Source organism: Artemia franciscana, chromosome 15 (assembly GCF_032884065.1).
Source record: "Artemia franciscana chromosome 15, ASM3288406v1, whole genome shotgun sequence".
Taxonomy (NCBI): domain Eukaryota; kingdom Metazoa; phylum Arthropoda; class Branchiopoda; order Anostraca; family Artemiidae; genus Artemia; species Artemia franciscana.
Window position 1 is genome coordinate 25,410,440 of NC_088877.1, and position 25,877 is coordinate 25,436,316.

The 25,877-nt window shown below is 36.0% G+C and overlaps 1 protein-coding gene across 2 annotated transcripts in view; it reads left to right on the forward strand.

The window, feature by feature from the left end:
* The window catches only part of LOC136036246 (gamma-aminobutyric acid type B receptor subunit 1-like), a 194,719-nt gene that overhangs the window by 154,924 nt on the left and 13,918 nt on the right, over positions 1-25,877 (forward strand). For both annotated transcript variants that reach the window (XM_065718359.1, XM_065718358.1), the window contains 3 exons: positions 2,869-3,152; positions 7,183-7,330; positions 12,821-12,914. In XM_065718359.1, the coding sequence (XP_065574431.1) occupies positions 2,869-3,152; positions 7,183-7,330; positions 12,821-12,914 (526 nt within the window). The remainder of the gene's footprint in view (positions 1-2,868; positions 3,153-7,182; positions 7,331-12,820; positions 12,915-25,877) is intronic.

The window sequence follows — 25,877 nt, forward strand, 5'->3', positions numbered from 1 at the left end:
CCCCCAGTGTCACCAGATCCCGTCGGGATTGAAAAATAAGAGCTCTGAGACACGATATCTTTCCAAGCATAAATTTTTACTAAGATCCGATCACTCCTTTGTAAGTTAAAAATACCTCGTTTTTTTCTCATTTTTCACAATTAACCCTCCCCCGAACTCCCCCAAAGAGAGCGGATCCGTTCCGGTTATGTCAGTCACGTATCTAGGGCTTGTGCTTATTTTTACCACCAAATTTCATCCCGATCTCTCCACCCCAAGCGTTTTCCAACATTTTAGCTTCCCGGAACTCTCCCTAATGTCACCGGATCCGGTCGGGATTTAAAATAAGAGTTCTGAGACACGATATCCTTCCAAATATCAGATTTTATTAAGATCCATTCACCCATTCGTAAGTTAAAAATACCTTATTTTTCTAATTTTTCCGATTTAACCGTCCGCCGCACTCCACCCCCCCCAGATGGTCGAATCAAGGAAAAGACAATTTCTAATTTAATCTGGTCGGGCTCATGACATGCCTGCCAAATTTCATCGTCCTAGCTTACCCGGAAGTGCCGAAAGTAGCAAAACCGGGAGAGACAGATAGACCGACAGACAGACCGACCGACCGACCATAAAAATTAGCTATTGAGAAAAAATGCCATTTGTGAATAGTAAACATTAGCACCTTGCATACGTGTTGCTGGTGCATGCAGCGCTACAGCAAAACGTGGTAGGGGTGCTACAACCTGTTTCTGGGGCGCAAAAGAAAAAAATACTGACACCCCAAGTATGGCAGGGGGGGTTCAGGGGTGGGGTGGTTCGTGGGGTTTAGGGGGACTAGCTGACACTCCACGCCTTGCTGGGGCTTTCACCGCCTCAGGGGTCAGCTAGCTACTATATATATGTTGTCTGTAATAAAAAAGATAAAGTTAGAAATGAAATCCATTTTTGACTAAAAACTCATATTTGTATACAAGATGATGTTATATTTTGTATGATGTTACATTTGAGTGGCTTCGCTGCCTGACTCCTTGGGTTCGGTTTTTAGTCCAGTTAAGAAACAGCTAAACACTTTTTCCTATTTGGTAATTTCTTTTGATATAAGGGGTATAATTGCACCTATACTTTTGATATAAGGCATTGCACCTATAATTGTGATCTGGTAGCAATGTCTGCGTCTGACTGAATCTTAATAAATACCCACTTTATATGTCTCTAACTCTAAAAAGAATCCGATCCATCCCTCTCGGACTTTGATAAAAACCTAATACATCTATTTTAGACTCTAGTATTCCGGTCGTTGGATGAGCCCGATTCATCTCTCTCAGACTTTGGTAAAAATTTAATCCACCTATTTCAGACTCTTGTATACCACTTATGAGCTGTTAGCAGTGTCTGTTTCTGACTGAATCTTGATAAACTCCCACTTCATAGAAACAGTGGTATACACTCTTGTATACCACTTGTGAGCTGGTAGTAGTGTTTGTATCCGACTGAATCTAGATAAAATACCCCTTTATATGTCTTTAACTCTAAAAAGAATCCGATTTATCTCTCTCAGACTTTGGTAAAAACATAATTCACCTATTTCAGACTATAGTATACCACTTCTGAGCTGTTAGCAGTGTCTGTTTCTGACTGAATCTTGATAAGCTCCCACTTCATATGTCTCTAATTCTAAAAAGAATCCGATTCATCTCTCTCAGACTTTGGTAAAAATCTAATACACCTATTTCAGACTCTAGTATACCACTTGTTGACTGATATTAGTGCCTGTGTCTGAATGAACCTTGATAAATTCCCACTTCATGTGTCTCTAAATCTGAAAACAATCTGATTCATCCCTGTCAAACTTTGGTAAAAACCTTAATAATGTATTTCAGACTCCAGTACATCACGTAAGAGCTGGTGGTAGCGTCTATGTCTGACTGAATCTTGATAAATTCCCACTTGATATTTCTCTAACTCTAAAAAGAATCCGATTCATCTGTCTCAGATTTCGGTTAAAACCTAATTCACCTATTTCAGACTCTAATATACCACTTGTGAGCTGGTAGTAGTGTCTGTGTCTGACTGAAACTTGATAAATTCCCACTTCATATGTCTCTAATGTTTCTTTATGTGTTTTTAAGTCCCAAAAAATCTATATCCCAAAAAAACTCTAAGTTCAAAAGAATTCGAGATCCAAAAATTCTGAAAGTGGAAATTCTGTGGAAAGTGGAAAATTCTGAAATCCTGAAAGTCAAGTCTGAAAGTTGGGGGGATTGTGGGAGGGATATGGGGGGTTCCCTGGAGGTTGGGACATATATTATCATACGGTCCCTCTAACAAATGCCATAGCAATTGATTCATTGATCATATAAGTTCACTAGTTTATTTTACCCAAACGCATGTCATAAGTAAAGAAGGTAGCAGATTTATTAAATTTGGTTCATATTATAAAATGCGTCCGATGTACTGTACCCAAGTGCGTGCCATAAGACCAGTTTCATTCAACCCAAATAAAAATTTACTCACATATTTCCTATATGTTACGCATAACATATATTTGGCATATATTTGTCATGACCTTAATACGTGGTCATGGATGTGTGCTCATTGGTGGCGATGTTAAATGGATAGTAACCGGTTATTCAAAATACTGTAAGCTGAGGTTCCAGAACCCTATTACTACTGTCCTAGCACTGCTTTTTGACTTGCCTTATTTAAAAAAGGCAGAATTCATGAATAATATTACCACATGTTTAGTTCAACAGATATTTATAAGAACAATACTGAGATTTTTAAGATGTAACTGTACAACTTTAGATATGATACCATCTTGCAAATCCTATTTTTGCTTTTTATTCGTTAATCACTTGGTTAAATTTTCTAAAATTTTGTTTGTAGATCAATTGTAACCTCAGAGTTTGGGTGCTTAACTTTCTTATTGGTTGGCGTGATTCTGCTTTTCCTCGCTGTTGTTCTTCTTGGAATAGACGGTCGTTTAGTTAATCAAGTTCAGTTCCTCTGGATTTGCCAAGGAAGAGCATGGACTTTGGCTACAGGATTCTCTTTTGGGTTTGGAAGTCTATTTGCATTGGTATGGAAAGCCCGTATGATCGTTGTCAATTCGAAAGCAAAACCCAAAAAGAGACAGCAAAACATGACGTCACCTGCTTTGATCCCTTTAGGTAAGCTCAAGCTTAAACAATCTTTGTATTTATCCCTAAAACAGTATTGACTGAAAAGCAAAGTTAGGTTAGTTTTTTTTTTCTCAAGATTATGTAGAAGATAGTGAGATAATACATAACTGTGATAACAAAGAAATGATAAATTATGAACAGAAACCAAAATGAGCAAAAAAAAAATTAAACTAGGGACACATGCTCCCTGAGAATAAGGCCAAGAAAGGTAAAAAAAATTCCGGTCGGCTTGAAGCTTCAACTTTGAAGTCATAGCAGCAAGGGAACTACTACTGCACAATAAAGGAGAAAATGTACAAGTTCACTTAAAAGTAGGCCCCTACAAAAGGGTCAAGAAAATTTTTTGAACTGCTTGAAATCTACATCCTTCAAAAGGTCATAGAACAAGGGAGCCCTGATGTAAAAGCAAATTTACAAGCTGGAAGCACGAGCCCCTCTCATTTTGGTGCTAGAAAACGGACTAAAAATTTTATTTTCTGACATGCTTGGAACTTGTATAAGATAGGTGGTCCTAATGGACACAGTTTGTCGGAAAATTGGGCCCGAAAAAAGCCAAAAAAACTTTTCTCATTCACCTTAAACCAAAAATTTGCATGTATCTGAGTCAAGGCGACATCAATGCACAGAAAAACCTATAAGTTATTAATGGGTAAATATTCGAAAATCTAAGCCAGTCGCTGATCTTCAGCTCTTAGAATAACCCTGCGACATTTTACAACGGGTTTCTGAAGCTTGAAACCCAACAAGTGTTTATCATTAAGAATACTGTCAGAAGGTTAAATTTAAATGGCAACAAAATTTATGGGTAGTTCCGACAAGTCTGTCCTTGTTTGTCATCTGACATTAGGATTGAGCAGAAACCTTCAGGATTGAGATTGGTAGGAATAAGAAAAGAGGCGTCTAATATTCATTTGAGGAGAAAATGGCAAAACCATTTTCTATGATTTTCAAAAAAGAGCATACGGTACGGATTGTTTCCTTTGTTATGCCTGACGTTCAACTGGCTCTGCTGCTAGTTTGAACCACGTAAAGGTTTCAACACAGACACTTGAAATACAAAGAAAAAAAAAATAGTTTCAGATTTTAGGCTCTTCAAAGCTTACCAGTGGCGGATATAAGATTCTGAGAACGGAGGAATGGCGTCTGCGAAGACTTTATTTCTTGACTGTTGTATATCATAAATAGGGCTGACAACCCCATGCCTTCTGAAGACCAAATAATAATTTGCACTTTAACGCAAAACAAATATGTTTTAAATGTTTCCACTTTTTTAACTTTAATAAATCCAAAATCATTACGACTTTAAGGACTAAATATCAATATATGTATAGTAAAGCGTCGATCGATATTCATTTGTTTTTGTTTTTCAGTAATCTTGGTTATGAGGAATAAAAACATTCAGCTTGATATTTGAATTAGTTTCAGTAAAGAGCAAATTATTTTCCGCGTAATACTTTAAACTAGTTATCCTTTTCCCAGACAACACTGCCTTTCTATGACGAACAAACAATCGTTCAAATAGGGATAAGTCCATTTATTTACACAGTGAAAACATAAGCAAAAGTGGAGATATTTCTCTCACATACAGCGATCGTCACAATAGAAATACTCATCATCAGTAGAGTATTCAGTAGGGATCGTCATCAGTAGAATATTTCTGCCGATGACGATCGCTGTCTATGTGATAGAAGTATCTAAACTTTTGGACCTATTGTCACTCTCTAAATAAATGGACTTATCCCCATTTAAACCATTGTGTTTTAGTTCGTTTTGGGTTTCATTTATTTATTGATCGTGATTTGTGGTATTTTACGCTTGGAAAAACACTTAACTTTATTTCTGCTCATTCTTGGTTTAAGGTAACTCTTTACTTTTCATTCAAAAACTTATTTGATGGAACAAGTTTTTTATTTAATTAGTTAGAAAAGACAGCACTTGATAAAGTACAGCAATGAGATACATCAAGCCTCTTTACATTTATGATTTGAAGTTTCTACCTTAAAGGAAAGAACTAGAAATAAATAAATGCTGCAGGCCTAACCTTAGTAGTCAAGAAGCGTCGTTAATCTGATTCAATACAATACAATAACAGCAATCAGTGGAGTCTATGGTACCGGTATTCCCCATCGCGTCTCTGCCACGTCACCTGGGTATCATTTGAAAATGGTACGAAATTAAACATTAAAAAAATGTTTTTTCAAATGCAAGTACGGAGCCACATTAAAACTAAAAATGAACTGAAATCATTCAGTATTTGAAAGGAGGTGCCGTTTATTACGCTAAACTCTTATAGTGGTTTAAAAATAATTTTCATTCCATATCAACGGTTCTTGTGCTTAAGCAGCTGATCTTAAAGATTTGGCACACAAATTAAAACCTTAGCGTAAAGAGTTGGGTTTCAGGAGGAGGCAGCCCCTTCATATGTAGAATAATTAGTGGTTCTAAGTTTTAATGTAGCTTCTGACTTCCATTTGAAAAAAACTGTTTTTTTTTTAACCTAATTATAGAGAAGAAATTGCAGTGTCTTTGCTAACTGCAATTAGTTCACTGCGTTCTGCATTAAGGGGTAGAACTTCGGTCCAGAGAGATTGAGGAAAACTCAAGAGATGAAATCAACTTTCAAATGGATACTCACAGGGAAAAATACCTGATTTTTGTCAATCAATTATCCTCTGAACTAACTTGACTGGATAGTAGGGTATATAACTAAATTAGCAGAACGAATCATAGAAGTATACTATTATGAGAAATACACAGTTAGAACTAGAAAATCCTCCAAAATCAAAGGGGGAGGGTTTCACCACGGCTCCTAAATGATGGGTCTCTATGTGACGTGAAAACAATGGATTATTTTTCACGTCACATAGTGACCTGAAGAGACACCAGAGAATGTATTTCTTTAAAAAAATTGACTTTTAATTCAGTGCTATCAAAGCGAATCTATAAAAGCACACATACAGCAGTAGAAGCTTTTAGATCATCCGTTATATATCTTTCTGCAACCTTGCCGCGTCCTGCTAGTCAGGGTGAACAAAAACAGGAGACAGCCCTTCTAATTGAGGGTAAATAACCTTGGGTGATTTCAATAGTGCACTTTTTATTTTGCCCCGCCACTGTACTCAAGGAGTTTCAACCTTTTTTTCAAGCTCGCAAAAGTGCTTGTTAAAAAAATATTTAGATAAATTTATTGAAAAAATATCACTTCTGAATCTCTTCATGAGATTACTTGAAAGAGTTTTTCTGATGGACGCAATTAGCGAGTTTAAAGCTTAAAACAAACAAAAAATTCATTTTTTTACAGACACTGGAAAAGAAAATGTTTGAAATTCAACGAAAATTCTTTTCAGTAAAGCGATAGTTTATAGAATTTTTCAGATACTGGCAAATATTACAAGTCAGCTTATTTAAGCTAGTATTGTTTAAACGATGTCTATCATTATTCTTTTTCGATATTCGTGTCTACAAGTTGGTTTACAGAGGTATGTCAAATTGGGCTTCATAAATGTTGCAAATACGAAGTTTTTACTGTTTACTGGTCAAAATGTTTTATTTAGAAGAAAAAGCAGATAAATTTGTCGAGAAATAACATAATGTTTCATAATTTTATGTATCACAGTTCATGTAATGTCAGAAATGAGGTAATATCAAGCACTTTTTGATTACTCGTTTTGTGACATGATCTTGAGAAAATAGTAATGCGCATACTCAAACAAAAGAGCTACAGCAAATTCTAAAAGTTTGTGAGCTCCGTTAGGGAAGGCGAGACAAGAAAGATTTCACACGGACGACATGAAAAAAAAGGTAGTAAAGATCGTTATCTAAGATATTCTGTCAACGGCAATTTTAGGAAAACAAAATTCGAAAATATAACTTTAAGAAATTTTTGAAGATAGTCTAAACTATTATAATTTGGGTTCTATAACAGAAGGCATTTTACTGTAAAGCTAGACTGTTTCGGAAACTATTCCATTACTTTAATAGAAATAATGATGTTGAAACTTGAAACTTCAATTTATAGGTTTTGTTGCTGTGGATATCGTTCTATTATCTGTTTGGTATTTTATCGATCCGTTGCGAAGGTCAGTTGAATCATTCCCTCTTGAAGAGCCAACGGATTTTACCGAAGATCTTTTGATTCGACCGCTAATGGAACACTGTGAATCTAAGTAAGAGCTTACGTTTGGCTTTATATTAAGATATCTTTTTAAACTGCTCGGGAGATAATAGTCGAGCGGCATAGTTCAGTTACGTATTTTCCTTAACTATGTGCAAATGAACCTGACACCTTTGACTCTTTGAGTCCATGTAATTGTTCTCAAATAGGAGGGGGGGGGCACTGGACAATAACAAAACAGAACTAATTGAGAACTTGAAACAAAAAAAGTTGTTATACATCATATTCTCTTAAAATGTATGGTAGCAAATAGTTTCAAAGTTTTGAAGATTCACTTCGCTCTCGAATTCAATTAATAGTCATATTTGAAGTCGTTTATTGGTGCTTTTGTTAGAAAACTTGTTGAACCAAAATCAGAAGTTGACAATGAAATATTTAAATTAATTTTAAATTTAGATTTTGGTAAACTGTGTGAATGGTTTTCAGACTCAGATTTAGATTCAGTTTATTTTCAGACTCAGAAACTAGAATGCCTCACGCTGGAGAATTCATAGCAGAAATCAATTTCAAATCCCTCTTGATTTCCGAGGATATTGTTGGTCTAGCTTTTAATAATGGTGCTAGGGGAGGAAACCACCCCTCCCATGGTGACCAAAAAAATTGTAGCATAAAATATTATATTCCCACGTCTACGGGGATAGAGGTGGAAAAGAGGAATGGGACATCATGAACCTCATCAGCAAATTTTTTAGGGTAGGAATTGCCAAGTCGTGCCAGGAGCTTTGTTTTCATAGATTTTATGTGTTGATTTTTCTCGTTTCCTATTTATATGAAAGGCTTTATTTCTTTTTTCCCAATCTGCAAATTGCATAATCTACATATCAGTAGACCTTTGGACTGTTTTAGACAAACACTTGTCCTTTGATCGTCTTATCAATATTATCTCCGAATATAATAACCCACACAGGAAAAGTCTTTTCCTTTGCTCGAAGCTAGTGAAAGCGAACGACTGCTTTAAAAGCTATTGCTCTTTACTAGGAATGCTCTCTTGACACCATAATATCTGATATCTAAATTTAAAATTAATGTTTTTCTAATTTTCAAAAGGATGAAGGATTATTTTTAGATGTAAAATTTTCATGAGAAGTCATTCAAGTGAATACGGCAGGGGCTACTAGCTAAAAATTACGAGCCGGAGGAAATTTGTCTTATTTTTGAAAAAAAAAGGAAAACAACAAAAAGAGGAGGGATTTTGGTGAAAGTAAAAACAAAAAATTCATTATATCAGAGAACCCACTGAAGAAATCTTAGCCCCGTACCTAGAAAAATGCAGATATTTTTTCCGGGAAGGTTTGACACAGGTGCGTGTTCAATTGTTTGTTTGGTTTCATTTACCAGTGCTAATCGTATCAAGCCAATGGTCCTATAGGGCTCTAGGAAACTAAAATTGATATAATACCTCTACTGCCCCTTTTCAGTAGCAAGAGACTTAGAAACAATAGGGAAATTTTCTCTATATACAGTAGAACTAAATTCAGTGAATATTTCGTCCTTCTGTCCAATATATACATATATATATATATATATATATATATATATATATATATATATATATATATATATATATATATATATATATATATATATATATATATATATATATATATATATATATATATATACTAGATAGTTGGTGTGGCTCCAACACCAACTAGCCCCCCCGCGCGCGTAAGTCGTTACACGCCATATTAGTTACGTGCCATTGTAGTTGTGTCCCTGTGTCCCACCTGTGAATATATATATATATATATATATATATATATATATATATATATATATATATATATATATATATATATATATATATATATATATATATATATATATATATATATATATGGACAGAAGGACGAAATATTCACTGAATTTAGTTCTACTGTATATAGAGAAAATTTCCCTATATATATACATATATATATATATATATATATATATATATATATATATATATATATATATATATATATATATATATATATATATATATATATATATATATATATGTTTGTGAATAAACATGTTTTTAACTTATGAATAAACAACATTCTTCGCTGTCGCATTGTCTGTGCATATAAATAGATTGTCAGGTTTACCGACTCTTGAACATGCAACTTATAATTGTTCATGGGAGAACAATCCGTGTTCAGATCTGTACCGTATTTTTCTAATGATTGCCCTTGAGCTTTGTTGATGGTGATTACTAATCGAACATTCCCTGTGTCCCCGTGGTCATTTATATATCCCCCATGCGCCCTTCAGGCGTCCCCGTTGTAGTTGTCATTTATATTCCCTGTGTCCCGGTCGTCATTTGTGTCCCGGTGTCTCGGTCTGTAATTTCTCTTTGAGTGTCCCGGTCGTCATTTATATTCCCTGTGTCCCGATCGTCATTTGTGTCCCGGTGTCCCGGTCTGTAATTTCTCTTTGAGTGTCCCGATCGTCATTTATATTCCTTGTGTCCCGGTGTCCCGGTCTGTAACGTCATAAAATTTTCAATGGCTCTGGTGGTGCAGCCAGTTGAGGAAGTTTAAGTTTTCCTGAGGCGCAACACATTCCCACTGTTTCACCATTAAATTTCAAGGCCTTGCAATAGGGACAAATTTTAGACATAGTCCCGATTTGAACACATCTACTCAAGCTATAATCATCGACTGTGCTGTACCTGAATGCCAGGCGATAATTTTGACGTCGCTCTTTTGATTCCTTGGCAAGCTTTCTTTTGGAATTATCTCTTTGAGCCGCAAGCCTGTTTTCACGTTGTTCTTGTGGTTCCTCGGCACGCTTTCTTTTGGCATTATCTATTTGAGCCACAAGCCTGTTTTCACGTTGTTCTTGTGATTCCTCGGCAAGATTTTTTTTGGTAATTTCTCTTTGAGCCTCAAGCCTGTTTTCATGTTGTTCTTGTGATTCCTCGGCACACTTTCTTTTGGTATTATCTCTTTGATTCGCGAGCCTGTTTTCACGTTTTTCTTGTGATTCCTCGGCACGATTTTTTCTGTAATTTCTCTTTGAGACGCTCTTTACACTTTTACTTCGCTCTTTACACTAAAGCATAAATTGTGTCCCAATTGCTTAAGAATGACCCCTGAATCACAAAGGCCGTAGAATAAACAGTTGAAATTGCTAAAAATATTTTAGCGAAAAGATCGAGGTATTAGTAGGAGGGAACCCCTTCTATGCGTATTAATTTCTATTTGTTTTAAGTTTTAATGCTGCTCCTTATTTTCAGTTGAAAAAACTTTTTCATATTTATTTTTTCTAAATGCTAGAGAATCCTGCGCCCCCTTCATGGAAATTCTCTTCCCCCATGACAAATTCCTCTATAGAAAGTTTCCCCCAAGTAACCCTCTCCCCTCAACCCCTCCCCCAGCCAAAAAAATCCTCCTGAAAACGTCAGTACATTTCCCAATAACCATTACTATATGTAAACACTGGTCACAGTTTGTTCTTGCAGCTTATCCCATGGGGACTGTGGGGGAGTAAGTCGTCCCTAAGGACATAGTTATTAGGTTTTTTGACCATGCTGAATAAACTGGATATCTCAGAATTTTGATCTGGTGACTTCCGGAAAAAATGAGCGTGGGAGGGGGCCTAGGTGCCCTCCAATTTTTTGGTCACTTAAAAAGGGCACTAGAACTTTTAATTTCCTTAAAAATGAGCTTGTAACATTCTAGGACCACTGGATCGATACGATCACCCCTGGCAAAAAACAAACAAAGAAATGAAAAAAAAAAAAAAAAAAAAACAAATAAATACGCATCCGTGATTTGTTTTGCGGCAAAAATACAAAATTCCACTATTTTGTAGGTAAGAGCTTTGCACGTCTACTGTGGGGTTCTCTGATACACTGAATCTGATGGTGTGATTTTCGTTAAGATTCTATGGCTTTTAAAAGGTGTTTCCCCCTATTTTCTAAAATACGGTAAATTTTCTCAGGTTCGTAACTTTTGATGGGTAAGAATAAACTTGATAAAATTTATATATTTAAAATCAGCATTAAAATGCAATCCTTTTGATGCAGCTATTGGTATAAAATTCCTTTTAGAGTTTCGGTTACTATTTAGCCGGGTCGCTCCTTACTACAGTTCGTTACCACGAACTGTTTGATAACTTCTGTTAGTTTTAAGTTTAAATATTGCTACTTACTTTGAGTTAGAAAAAGTAGTTTTTTCATTTAATACATTTAAAGCTCAATTGAAAGTAGTTTGTATAACGGAATTTAAAGCGCTGTGAAAGCAATTTGTACAATGGAGCAGCTGTACAGATATCTGATAAATGGAGTCAGGTGCTCAAAAAGCCCTCATTCGGGAGGCATTGTGAACAGAGATATTAAACTTTAACATGGAAAAAAAGGGGGTTTAAAGAGGAGATTTAGTAGCAGTTTTAGCCTCGTAATCCTGGAGGGGGGGGGGCAAGGTATACCATAGGAGTGTAAGATATAAAGCAAAATGAGTTCAATTTCAGATGTCAGAAAACTGGGAGGATCAGTTACCCTCAGAAGAACTGGCTGGCAGTTACCTCCCAGCCCATGCCTAGAACCGCCACTGAAAGGATGCGGCAGTCCTCCTATGTTTATATATACCTGAATATGATATTTGCAAGAAACAAAATTAAACTTAAAAATTCTTTCCTGACGAAAGTTTGGAACGACATTAAAACTGGCAACAAACTGAAATTAAGGAACTGCAGCTCTTTTAGCTCCAAGTACGATAAAGTGCGACTGTTTCTCAACGCTTCAAGAATGAATAACTTTTGTTTAAGAAATGAACATAAAAGTCTTCATATATACGTTTTTTTTCTTACAATTCCTCTTTGTTTGCTTTTTTCTCTGTTTTTGTAATGTAAGTCTTTCCATTAATCGATGATTAGGTAGGTCAATGTTAAGCATTGGTTTACGGTTGTCAAACTGATGCTAATTTTCTAAAAAGGGCTGATCTTAGTATTTCACTCTCCAGTGGTTCGTAAAAACATTAAAATTTTGAGTAGTATTCGATACAGGTAATTTGTTTATGGGACTCGCCTTGCTTGAAAATTTTTTTTACACGTTTTTCGGGTTCTACCTCTTTAGTTACATAAACACTTCACGAATAATAATAAGGATTATGTATTTTACTTTTGCTTTGGGTACCTTTATTAGTTCAATTCAATGGCAACCGCCAGGTTCAAAAACTGGTTAACTCACCCATTTAAAAAAAGAAGAAGGAAAGGTTAGATACTATGATACTAGAATAATCAGGCGTTCAGGTCTATCTCAGAAAACAATTCTTTAAAGTTGAATTGATTTCTAGGATCAAATGATTGCAATTTATTTTCTAGGTTAAAGAGACTATAAAAGGCTTAAAAGTCACTTGACATACCATATGGTTCACTTCTTCTTGCTACTTATTTAAAGAAATGTGCAGAATAATTTATAAATGTGCAGGGAAGTCACTTTAAATTGGTAAATATCTGCTAAATATATATGAATATTTGAATGTATTTTCAGGAATCAAACAACTTGGCTTGGTATCCTTTTTGGCTATAAGAGCCTTATACTTGTACTAGGAATTTTTCTCGCTTATGAAACTCGTGGGACAAAGGTAAGAAATAAAATTGTCATATTTTTAATCCCAAATCATCTTTTGATAGCTGTCACTCAAAAGTGGGTGAATTTTAGGTCCTTTAAAAAGGAGAAGGCCACCCCTTCCTATGGAAGGGGTGGCCGTAGAAACTTTGGAGAAGGATCTTTCGACTGGAATTGAGATATATAGTGCTCTTTTTAAGAGTAAAAACTGACCGGAAGGTTACCAGCTCCCTCTGTTGCTATTTTCTATTAAACCCTTTCTCCTGTGACCTCCAAAGATAACTGGAATTAAAATCATGTTGCCATCAATCCATGGCTAATTGGAGAAAAAGCCAGGACAATTGACAGTCTGAGTGAGAGGCACAGATGGCATAAGCCTTTTTCAGGAATGTATAAAAATGATGTTGTTGTCCATTGTTGATAAGAAAAAGAATAGTCCATTTTGATAAAAATAGTCAAAATATCCAGCCAATACGCTTTTAGGGACGAAATAACTTCCGCAAGCCCTAGGGTATTGGCCGTAAATAGAAAAATGGGTAATTGTTAAAAAATGTTTTTTAACATGCAAGGAGTCAAAAGGGCGTATCTGGAATGTCTCAGGAAGGGCTTAGGGTACTAAATTGAGACTTTCAATGAATTTTACGGGGAATTTTGAACCAAATCTAAAGATGTTGAGTTATATCCAAATTTTCAAAAGAGCGTATCTGCAATTCCACAGGAAGCGGTAGCTGCAACCTAGTAGAGAACAAACCATGACCCGTAACAACCAATAGTTTAACAAAATGTCTTGAATAAAACGTCCAAGTGATTAAAAATATGAGGTTAATAGCTGCTATGAATGGTAACTATTATTTCGAATAGCCATAATAGTTAAATGTCATTGCGAAACATTTTCTTTAATTATTTCTAATAAGACCCTGGAAACTCTAGCAAATGGAACCGGATCCAAATAAGAAGTACACCATTAGAATCACTATGGTACATAGAGGAATTAGAGGCCCCCCTTACCTTGAACAACCGAGGAAATCATTTTGCATAATATGCACTGATGTTTTCGTTTACTTATTTTTTCTTCATTTTTCACCTGCTAGCGGGGCACGGAAAAATTATAGACGGTGTTTTAAATGCTCAGTTGAAAGTTAATTTTTATTTCGAAGCACTTTTTATAAACTTAATTTGATAACGCCACCATAAAGTGCCATATGACACCAAAAATGTTTTTTTTGGGTGCAATTTCTGGAGTGGTAGGGCTGGGAAGTAGAAAAGGATACCATCATAATTTTCATGTTCAAAACCCTGAATCTGAAGTTTGCAATCCTTCCTGCAGTATGCTTCCCTCCAAGCCTCCTTAGTAGTTGGCCTCTTCTGCAGGATTGTATATTTTCTTCAGAAGAAGCCAGCTACGCATGTTTACTTTTTCTTTTTTTTTTTGGAGTTCTAGAATTTCAAAATCTTCGTAGCATTGCGGTAAAAAAAATTGCAAAAAAAAACAATAAAATAAATTTCCATTATATTAATTACATATCCTAAATTCTATTAATATCCCCCTCAGAGGTTTCTTGTATATATTTCATACAGGATGATATTCATTAAGTAATCTATTTTTATTTATCTATCTCTAAAACTGTCAAGGTTAATATTCCTATATGACAAAATTGTAGATATTTTTAAGAGAAAGTTTAAAAGAGATGGCAAGTAAAACCTATTTTAACAAAATGTCATGTTGACTTTTAACCAGTTGATTTGGAAGATTCTCAAAAATATGTAGCATAAACTACGAAACAGTAATTTTGTTTGATATTAAGTTTCAACGTCGCTCTTTGCTTTCATCAGACATACTTTGCTTCTTTTAAAGCTAATTAAACCAAAATACACTTTATTATCATCCAGGTTCTCAAAAGGGAGTATCTACAACATCTCAAGAACGGCTTTGGGTATTAAGCTAAAACTTCCAAGGAGTGCTGGGGGGGCGTGTGAACCAGTAAAATAAAACTATACGCATTTAGGTTGTCAAAAAGTTGTATCTGTACTATTTCAGGAACGGCTCAGGGTAATAAGTTGAAATTTTCTGTGAATGTGTGAGGAGGATATTGAACCAAACCATGTGACACTATGTAGATCAACGATGTCGGAAGGTTGTATCTGTAATATCTCTGGAGCAGCTGAATCGCATCCGAGTTGCGCATGCATGTGCACAAGGTTGTCAAAAGGCTGTATCTGCAGTAGTCCCTCTCAGGAACGGCTAATTGTATTACGTTAAAGTTTTCTTGGAATTTTAGAAGATAGTGAACTAAACCAAAAACACTGTTTCCGCCCAAGCTTTCAAAATTACGTATCTGATTTAGGGAATGTTAACGGGGACGTTGAAATAAATCAATATTCGCTGTTTGTATCCATGCTGTCAAAGGGCGTATCTGCAACGTATCCGGAACAGCTACGGATATTATGTTAAAACTTTCTGGTTGAAGCATGTTTTTTAAATAACTAAGGATATTATAGCAAAACTTTAAGGCTGAAGCATGTTTTTAAACAGCTATTAAGTTTCACAAGGGCCTTTGCTCTTAATTTTGCTGTGACCATTGCTATGAATTTGCTATGCTTTTGATGTTTAGCAAATCATCATATGGTCTATAGAAGGCTTAGGAGGCAGTAGCCGTACTTCTGTTTATTCTTATTTCTGCTCATTTGGGATTTTAAAGGATTACTTATTATAGTTTTCATCCGTTTTATGATTCATTTATTCTAAGGAAGGGACGACTATTGAGTAATTTTGAGCTGGGTGTTAGCTAAATTTGATCAAACTATTGCTGCAGGGATTTTCTAATTTTGGTCGCCCAATTTAGTCATTTATTCATCAATCGGGTTCTGATCAAACTCCAATTTTTATGGCACTTGGTATTAACCAAGTGACATATAGCAATCGCAAATTCTGTCGGTCTGTCTGTCTGTCGGTCCCGGTTTTGCTACTTTAGGCACTTCCAGGTAATCTAGGACGATAAAATTTGGCAGGCGTATCAGGGACCGGACCAGATTAAATTAGAAATAGTTGATTTCCCGATTTGACCATCTGGGGAGGGGGGTGGAGTGGGGGCCGGTTAATTCGGAAAAATAGTAAAAATGAAGTATTTTTAACTTACGAACGGTTGATCAGATCTTAATTAAATTTGATATTTGGAAGGATATCGTGTCTCAGAGCTCTTATTTTAAATCCCGACCGGACCTGGTGACATTGGGGGGAGTTGGGAGGGAGAAACCTAAAATCTTGGAAAACACTCAGAGTGGAGGGATCGGGAGAAAACTTGGGGGAAAAATGAGCACAAGCTCTAGATACATGATTGACATAACCGGAACAGATCCGCTCTCTTTGGGGTAGTTGAGGGGGGGGGGAGGGTTAATTCTGAAAAATTAGAAAAAATGAGGTATTTTTAACTTACGAACGGGTGATTGGATCTCAATGAAATTTGATATTTAGAAGGATATCGTGTCTCAAAGCTCTATATTTTAAATCCCAACCAAATCTGGTGACATTGGGGGGAGTTTGGGGGGACCTTAAATCATGGAAAACGCTTAGGGTGGAGGGATCGGAATGAAACTTGATGGGAAAAATAAGCAGAAGTCTTAGATACGTGATTGACATAATTGAAATGGATCCACTCTATTTGGAGGAATTGGGGGGGGGGGCTTAATTCTGAAAAAAATATTTTTAACTTACGAAGGAGTAATCGGATCTTCATCAAACTTCATATTTAGAAGGACCTCGTAACTCAGATCTCTTATTTAAATCTCAACCGGATCCACCGTCATTGGGGGGGGGGGGGGGAAATCTTAGAAAATACTTGAAGCGGAGAGATCAGGATGAAACTGGATGGGAAGAATAAAAACAAGTCTAAGATACCTGACTGACATAACTGGACCGGATCCGCTCTCTTTGGTGGAGTTGGGGGGGGGGGGGTAATTCGAAAAATGAGGTATTTGTAACTTACGAACGGGTGATCAGATCTTAATGAAATTTTATATTTAGAAGGATCTTGTGCTTTAAAGCTCTTATTTTAAATTCCAACCAGATCCTACGACACTGGGGGGAGTTGGAGGGGGAAACCAGAATTCTTGGAAAACGTGAAAATTGGGGTATTTTTATCTTACGAATAGGTGATCAGATCTTAATAAAACTTGATATATAGAAGGATCTTATGTCTCAGACGTTTCATTTTCGACTCGAATTGGATCCGGGGATATAGAGGGTTGGAGGAGGGGTACAGAAATCTTAAAAAACGCTTAGAGCGTAGAGATCGGATGAAACTTGATGGGAAGAATAAGCACAAGTTCTAGATACGTGATTGATACAATTGGAACGGATCCGTTCTCTTTGGAGGAGCTGGGGGGGGGGGGGGTTAATTTGGAAAAATTAGAAAAATTAAGGTATTTTTAACTTAAGAACGGGTGACCAGACCTTAAGGAAATTTGATATTTAGAAGGAATTCATTTCTCAGAGCTCTTATTTCAAATCCCGACCAGATCTGTTGACACTGGGGGGAGTTGGAGGGGAAAATCAGAAATCTTGGAAAACGCTTAGAGTGGAGGAGTCGGGATGAGGCTTTGTGGGTAGAATAAGCAAATGTCCTAGATACGTGATTGACGTAACCGTACTGGATTCGCTCTCTTTGGGGGAGTTGGAGGGAGGGGCTCAGTGCTTTGGCGAGTTTGGTGCTTCTGGACGTGCTAGGACGATGAAAATTGGTAGGCGTGTCAGGGAGCTGCACAAATTGACTTGATAAAGTTGTTTTCCTAGATTCGACCATCTGGGGGGCTAAAGGGAGAGGGAAAATTAGAAAAAAATGACGTATTTACAATTTACGAGTGGGTGATCGGATCTTAATGAATTTTGATATTTAGAAGGACATCGTGACTCAGAGCTCTTATTTTAAATCCCGACCGGCATTAAGCCTCTTATTTTCCTTTTAAATTAAGCTATTGATTCTTAGAATTTTGTTAGAGCTCGTACCATATGAGCTCTTGGCTCTTAGCTCTTCTGGCCTCGTCACAAGTGCCATATGAGCTCTTAGCTCTTGTTTTTTACCAAATCACATTTTTTCGATGCTCCTACGGCAGGGTCGAATCCAGGATTTTTCAGCTATGGGTGGGGGGGTTGGTTAGTAAAGGTTTTTTGTCGGGGGAGGGGGGTTACTCAAGGTTTTTGTTCGGCAAGGGGGGTTACAGAAAAATTTCAAAAAATACATAAAATATATTCACTTTTGTAACGTTTTTACTAGTCGGACAAACATTTTTTTTTGGGGGGGGGGGTAATTCAAACACCTGGATACGGCCTTTTCCTACGATATGTATTTTGCTATCGATCATTTTAATGAAAAATATGAAAAAGACTCGCTTTTGACTTTGATGTGAATAATATAATAGAAGAATATCTGATTATTTGAGATGGACAAGTCTAGAAATAAAACCAAGGAAAACCCAAAAATCAAAATAAAGTTGCTTCATTATTACCATATATCCAATTCAAATATAATCTAAAATCAAGCATGTATATTCTTGTGATATATTAAAAAAAACATTTTGTTATCAGTTGACCTGGATAAACAAAAAATTCAAATTTGTTAGTTAACCATTAGTGCTGGCAGAGAAAAAGGATGAGACCCTCTTCAACTCCCTACTGATGATACGCTTTTTATGTAGAATTATTGATTATTTAATCATATAACAGATAAAATTGCTATCGTTTCTTCAGTTGGACCCCCCCTTCATCCCCCAGAAAAACAACAACAAAATCCTGGCTGTATCCCCTATGACAATCTAAATTTCTTGAAACACAAATTTACAAAAGTAGGATATATCTTTTTAAAATAGCACTTTTGCTATCGCAAGGAAAATACTTCAAATACATTCCCGAGGTTAAATTTTACTATCTGAGGAAAATACACGAAGCCCATCAAAACATAATTTGGTTCCATTTTTGTCTTTTTTCCGTATATAGGTCTGACTTATGAAGATCTGTTAGCATGTAGCGATTGTAATATGATTAGTAGTCTTAGTTAGATCAGGAAAAATTGGAACTCATTAATATTTTCAGGAAATTTTCAAATGGACAATTGACAAGCAAATGCGGATAATTGCTGGTAGTATTAAATGATCCCAGTTGTTTTCAGGCCTGCTTATTGGCCCCGTAGCACCATAAGCGGGTTTTCTTAGAGATGGGGGAGATGTAGAGGGAATCCTTGCCCCGGATGCAGTTAGGGGCACAAATTTTCCAATAAGTAATCTGAAATTTATAACCATTTTTGTATTTATTTTTAATTTTATCTCTACTAAAATAAATTAGAGGGCGCAGACCGCAGTAAATATATGTGAATTGAGTCTATGAGCATATGCACATATGCGAATTCATTTTCCCATATAAAGTTAGAATTAATAAATTTAAAAGTATTTAATTTTTATCATATTTTAAATTACTAAAAATTGAAATAGGGCACAAGGGAGGCCAGAACCTCCCTTCTGTCACACCTAGAGGTCGTATCTGAAATTTTCACACTACTGAGATAATTGCCAAAACTGTCGGCTAAGTTATTCATTACAAAGGAAGAACTAGCAGTGTAATATAGATTACGCAGAATAAAGTGCGGTTGAAGATACAGTACTTGTTGATTAAACAAAACACACCCATGAAGTGAATTTAGGTTAATCCTAATGAGATATAACCTTCATATAACCTTTAGTTTGTATAATAGTATAATTTGGGCTAAATAATTGAACATTATGGATGAGGGGAGGGGGATAAAATATTTGGACAGCACCCCAAGTATTAAATGATCCCAGTTGTTTTCAGGCCTCCTTATTGGCCCTGTAGCCCCATAAGCACGTTTTTTTAATGAGGGGGAGGTGTAGAGGGAATACTTGCCCCGGATGCAGTTAGGGACACAAAATTTCCTATAAGTAATCTGATATTTATAATCATTTTTGTGTTTAAATAAAATAAAAGTAAATAAAAGTACTAAAATAAAGTAGAGGGTGCAGACGGCAGTAAATATATGTGAATTGAGTCTATAAGTATATGCACATGTGCGAATTCATTTTCCCATATAGAGTTAGAAAAGTCATATTTAAATTGATAAAAATTTGGGCTGAGAATATTTTAAAGACAGAGGGAGGGGCTGTAATGAAGATTTTGTCCTGGGCACAAGGGAGCCAGAACCTCCCCTCTGTCACACCTAGAGGTCGTGTCTGAAATTCTCACACTACTTAGATAATTGCCAAAACCGTCGGCTAAGTCATTCGTTACAAAGGAAGAACTAGCAGTGTAATATAGATTGGGCGGAAAAAAGTGTGGTTGAAGATACGGTACTTGTTAATCAAACCAAAACACACCCATGAAGTGAATTTAGGTTAATCCTAATGAAACTTAACCTTCATATAACCTTTTGTTTGTATAATATTATGATTTGGGCTAAATATTTGAACATTATGGATGAGGGGTTGGGGTAAAGTACTAACTCCCACCCCCCCTAATGTGCAAATATATAGCCCAAATTATAGAAGTCCAATGCATTCTATCACCCGTCACTTGTCTATGTAGCTAAGAAACCGGTTTTCTGAGATCTAACCTAAGCGTTATTCTTGAGTGTGTTTTGTTTAATTAACAAGTACCGAAGATACATTTTCTTGCCGATCCTCCCCTTCAGGACAGCCTAGCAAACGGTTTTTCGAAATAATGGCAAATTTTCGAAAATCTCAGATGCGACGCCTTAGGCGCAGCAGCGACGCTACGTCTAACTTAAAAAAAGTTTCCAAAGAATAAAGTTTATTAAAGAAAAGTAAAGAGCCACACTAAAAACAATGACGAGAGGAGATAGAGCAATATGATAATGGTACAGTTTGTGGTGACGATCTTTAAGTAAGGAGTGACACGGCTCAATAATAACCGAAACTCTCAAAAACGGAATTTTGATATCAATAGATATATCAAACAGTTTGTTGTAAAAAGTTGCAAGTAAGGAGCGGTTCAGCTCAATAGTAGGCAAAACTCTAAAAAATAGAGTCTTGATAACAATAGATACATCAAAAGAATCGGATTCTGATGCTTATTCAAAATATGTGAAATTCATCAAATTAAATGGTATTCATAAAAGTTACGAGCCTAGGAAAATTTGTCCAATCTAACACTCCAAAACATAAAGTTACCTTAATGAAAACCGCACCATCAAATTCATCCTACTAGAAAACCCCACTGTAGAGGTTTCAAGGTCCTATGAACAGAAATCTGGGTTTTTGTATTTTTTGTCAGAAGAAAGGTCACGTGTTGTTTGTTTTTTTCCAAGGGGTGATCATATCGAACCAGTGATCATAGAAGATCAGGATAAGGCTCATTTTATCGGAAATCAAAAGCTCTAGTGCTCTTTTTAAGTGAGTGAAGATATTAGAGGGCAGCTAGCCCTCCTCCCATGCAAATTTTTCCGCAAAGTCACCCGATCAAAACTTTGAAATAGTCATTTTTTTCAGCACAGTCGAAAAGCCTAATAACTATGTCTTCGAGGATGACTTGACCCCCCCCCCCAGTCCCGAGGAGAAGGGCTGCAAGTTATGAACTTTGCCCACTGTTTACATATAGTATTTGTTATTGTGAAGCATACTGACGTTTTCGGGCAAAATGTTTCCGGTGAAGGGAGGGGGTTATGACGGAGTAATTTTTCATGGGGGAAAGTAATTTTCTATGGAAGGAGAGCTGGATTTCCCAGCATTACTAAAAACAAGGATCAGAAATCAAATTGAAAAAAACAAGTTTTCTCAAATAAATGTAAGGAGCAACATTAAAACTTAAAACGAACAGAACTTATTACGTATATGAGGGATGACGCCTTTTCGTTAATACCTAGCTCTTTACGCTAAAGTTTTGTTTAATATTTTTAAAAGAACTTTTAATTCTAATTAAACGCTTTTTGGATTAAAGAGTCATCCTTTAAGGATTGGGACAAAATTCGAACTCTAGCATAAAGAGCGAGGTATTGAGGAGGGGACAGACCCCCCTCATATACGTAATATTTTATATTCGTTTTAAGTGTTAATATTGCTCCTTACTTTCAGTTATAAAAAAACGTTTTCTATATTTGATACCAACAGAATGGGCTTATTCGACTGATTCCAATATATAAGATTAATAAAGTTTAGTGTTATCCATAAAAATCTATGAGGCTGAGAAAGTTTGGTTGATTTTCAAAAAAGAGGAAAAACACACTCTAAAAGTAAAAGAATCTTCATGAAAATTCTACCATTGGATTCAGCACATCAGAGAACATTACTGAAGAGATTTCAACTTCATCTGCAAAAATATTGAATTTTGTATTTTTCGCCAGAAAGATCATGGATGCGTGTTTGTTTTCTTTTCTTTTCCCCAGGGGGGATCATATCTAGCTGATGGTCCTAGAATAACGAGTGGGCTCATCTGAGTGGAAATCGAAAGTTCTAGGGCCCTTATGTGACAAAAAGCATTGGAGGGCAAGTAGCTCCCCTCTCACGATCCTCTTTTGCCCCAGAATCATTCGATCAATTTTGATATAGCTATTTTGTTAAGCATAGTTGAAAAGTCCAAAAACTATGCCTTTGGCGATAACATAACACCGAGCGGCCCCTGGGGATAGGTCTGTAAGTTATAAAATATGCCCTTTGTTTATGTATAGTACTTGTTATTCGGAAGTATACACAATTTATTTTTTGAGGGGGGATTTTGCGCTTGGTGTAATTGTCCATGGTAATAATTATCTGTGGAGAGTGGAATTTCCAGGGTGTTTCCAAGGGAAATTTTACACCGTGGGATTTGACATAATTCCTCTTTTGTCTTACAAATTCTTTTTATTTGTCTTGTTTTCTCTTTGCCAACTCAGTTTGGCATGTGAATATGTTCCGGGGGAATTATCCAGGTAAAATTTCCGGCCTGTTCTGATTTTAAGGGAAAAATTTCTACTTGTAGTGCAGATTCTTAGAGTGATGGGAAAAACTATTAGAGCTCAAAGTCCTTTTTCAAATGAAAGTATATTAATGATAATTTTTCAGGCTGAATCGTCTGCAAAACATTTTACGGAGGGGTGGATTTTCAGCAAAAAATTCGCTCATCCCACAATTTCAATTATAAAACCAATTTGCAAACATTTGACACTTTATATTATTTACCGCCCTTGCCCTGGCTTTGGGCAGGAACGTACACAAGAGTGAGAGCTTGGGCCCCCCGCAGAATTTCAAATCGTCTGGAATTTCTAGGCCTATTTTTGTAAAAGCTATCAAGTAATACCCCGCCCCTTCCCCCTGAAAAAAAAGACATTTTTATCACTGGTTCCCTAAAAATTGCTTGTGTACGTGTCCAGTTATGGAGGCAATGTCGTCCTCGGACGATGTTTATTTTTCTTATCTAAAAATATCGATCAAATAGGGTGGAGGGATGGAGGATAAAATAGCACGGGAGTAGCTCTTCATACAAAATGGTTGGAAAAAAGTAATAATTTGAAGGCATAACCCTCTTTACTTGAGCAGTACTAGAGTGCTGCCTCTAATTTATCAAATGTTTTGATATATCCAATGACCATAGTTAGTACCGAACGCCATCAATAAGTTTTATAAATCTTGTAAGTTTTTCCAATCAGTATTGAAAAAAAAGAAATTTCCAGTGCAACAACACCAACACAGAAACAAACCCACACCATGAAAGAAAAAAAAAGGCAGAAGGAGAAAGGAAGGCTGTTTTACTACTTTAATAATTTAAATAAATCAGTACTTGAACGAGGCCTTAACATTACTCATCCATCCAATTATATAGGTCAAACAGCAAAGCCATACACAATCAACCGCAAAGAATAATCCATGGACAGGCAGTCGTGTCGTAAGTAAGTATAAGTCTTCATACACCGAATATTAAAAACAGTAGATAAGACAAATAATTCAAAGGTGACCACCCAGCACAATGGCTCATCAGGAGAATACACACTTTCCTATAGGGTTTATATTTAAAAGCCTATTTAAAAACCTATACCTAAACATTTAAGTATGTTTAAAATAGTGAATAATGCAGGTATTCCAATTAATAGAGTAAATTATAAACCACTACTGATAGAATTCCTGAGATAAGAAATATGAATCTATAGTCAAGACACCATAGTAAAAACAATTCGAGCCAAGAATTTTCGTTTCGCAGAATTTTCCATTGGCTATACGAAATTAGATGCCTCACATTATATTTTTTGTGGGTAAATTTGATAAAATTTGGTAGGTTCCCTGAATATTCCGTAGAACAGTTTAGGCTACGTACCTAGTCTAACCAAATCGAACTGAACCAAACCTAATCTATCTAACCTAACTTCAGCTAACCTAACCTATTTTCTCAGATTTTTTTTAACATGTGATATGTGAAATGAAATAGCTAGATGACGCTGATGGAGTTTAATTTGTATTGACACCACTGCATTTTTGAATATAGTGGCATCTATAAACAAATTTTGTATCAAGCTTTACACCAAATTTAAAAACAGATATGTTAAACTAGGGCTAGGCTATGTCTGTGCTATTACCATATTTCGCCTAAGCTGCTTGATATGCGTAATTTTTTTCACTTTCAGTGGAGACTGAACCAGAACTTAACTCAAATTAAATTTGATCTGGCAGAAAATTGTAATGACTTACAATTATATGCTTCCAGCAGGAATACTACAGTTGTTTTTGAGCATGTTACCGTGAGTGAAACTACTTAGTTCATTGAGAAAGCGAAACTCAAGTGAATTCATGCTCTTATATTCTTTGCGAGAAGTGTAAAATTCTGTGTAAGAAGTTCTATACATAGCTATCAGATTAAGGATCGCTTAATAGTTGATTCTTGACATGATGCTTCCAATTTTTGAATGTTTTGCCGTAGAATTCTTATAAAGCCCATTGGGTTCCAAGGAAAAAAAAATCCAACAGAAAGACAAGACGGGAAAGCGATCAATCCAGAAAGGGATTCCTTTGAGGAGTGATGGGAGCCCCATCTGTGTGAACTAACCTTAATAATTTCTTTTTCCTTAAATTATGTTTCCATTTTTTTTTCTTAATAGGTGTGCTCGCTAAAATTGACGATTTCAGAGGCTGTTTTCCTTACTTATTCAGTTTTCTTTCGCCAGCTTTTAGGAAACGGGAGAATATATACTCTACTCTTAATGCTTGTTATAGTGCCAGCAACTGATGAGGTTGCTTAGAGAGTCTGGTTTGGAATTTAGGGACCAGGAGAATGGCTATGGGCATTAATGATTGTTCCAGTGATCGAAATATCTTCAACAGCTTGTAAATTGCCTGTTTGTGACAAAAACTCGGAAAAAATTCATCTTTTGTAAATATTTGCCGAATATATGGCACAATAACAGATCCCTCAAATACTGACATTATGTTTCTGGGCGTGATAGGCTTAGGGAGAGTACTTTACCAGTCTTACCTGGATTACTTTTCATCCAGTCATCTACTGCAGCAAAATAAAACTTTTTAAAAGGCTCAAAGACAGATATGTCACACAGCAGCAAATGTGCTAAGAATGTGATGGGAACTACAATTGTCCCGGCAAAAGTTCAGAACATCAACTAAGAGAACAGAATCATCGTTGTCTAATAACACCAGAAGTGGAATGTTTTTAGATGACCGGACATGGTTATGAAACTGTTTCAAGAACTTGAAAAAAATCTCCCGTCATCCAACCTGTTGTGTATGATGTACCAATACGACCAGGTGGTCCATTTGCAATAAATTACTCCTCTGGGAAATATGAGCATCGGTGGAACACAGTTTCCAACTTCGTTTATGGCCATCATCACAGTAACATTCTGGCCTCTCTCAGCTGATGTGACTTTTACAACTTGGCGCACCCCTTTCTCGGCTACAGTTTTATTTGGTCGTTAGACGGTCAGAACATCTGTCTTATCAACATTCCGAATATCCTTAAGCTTTTATTAATCAATAACACTTT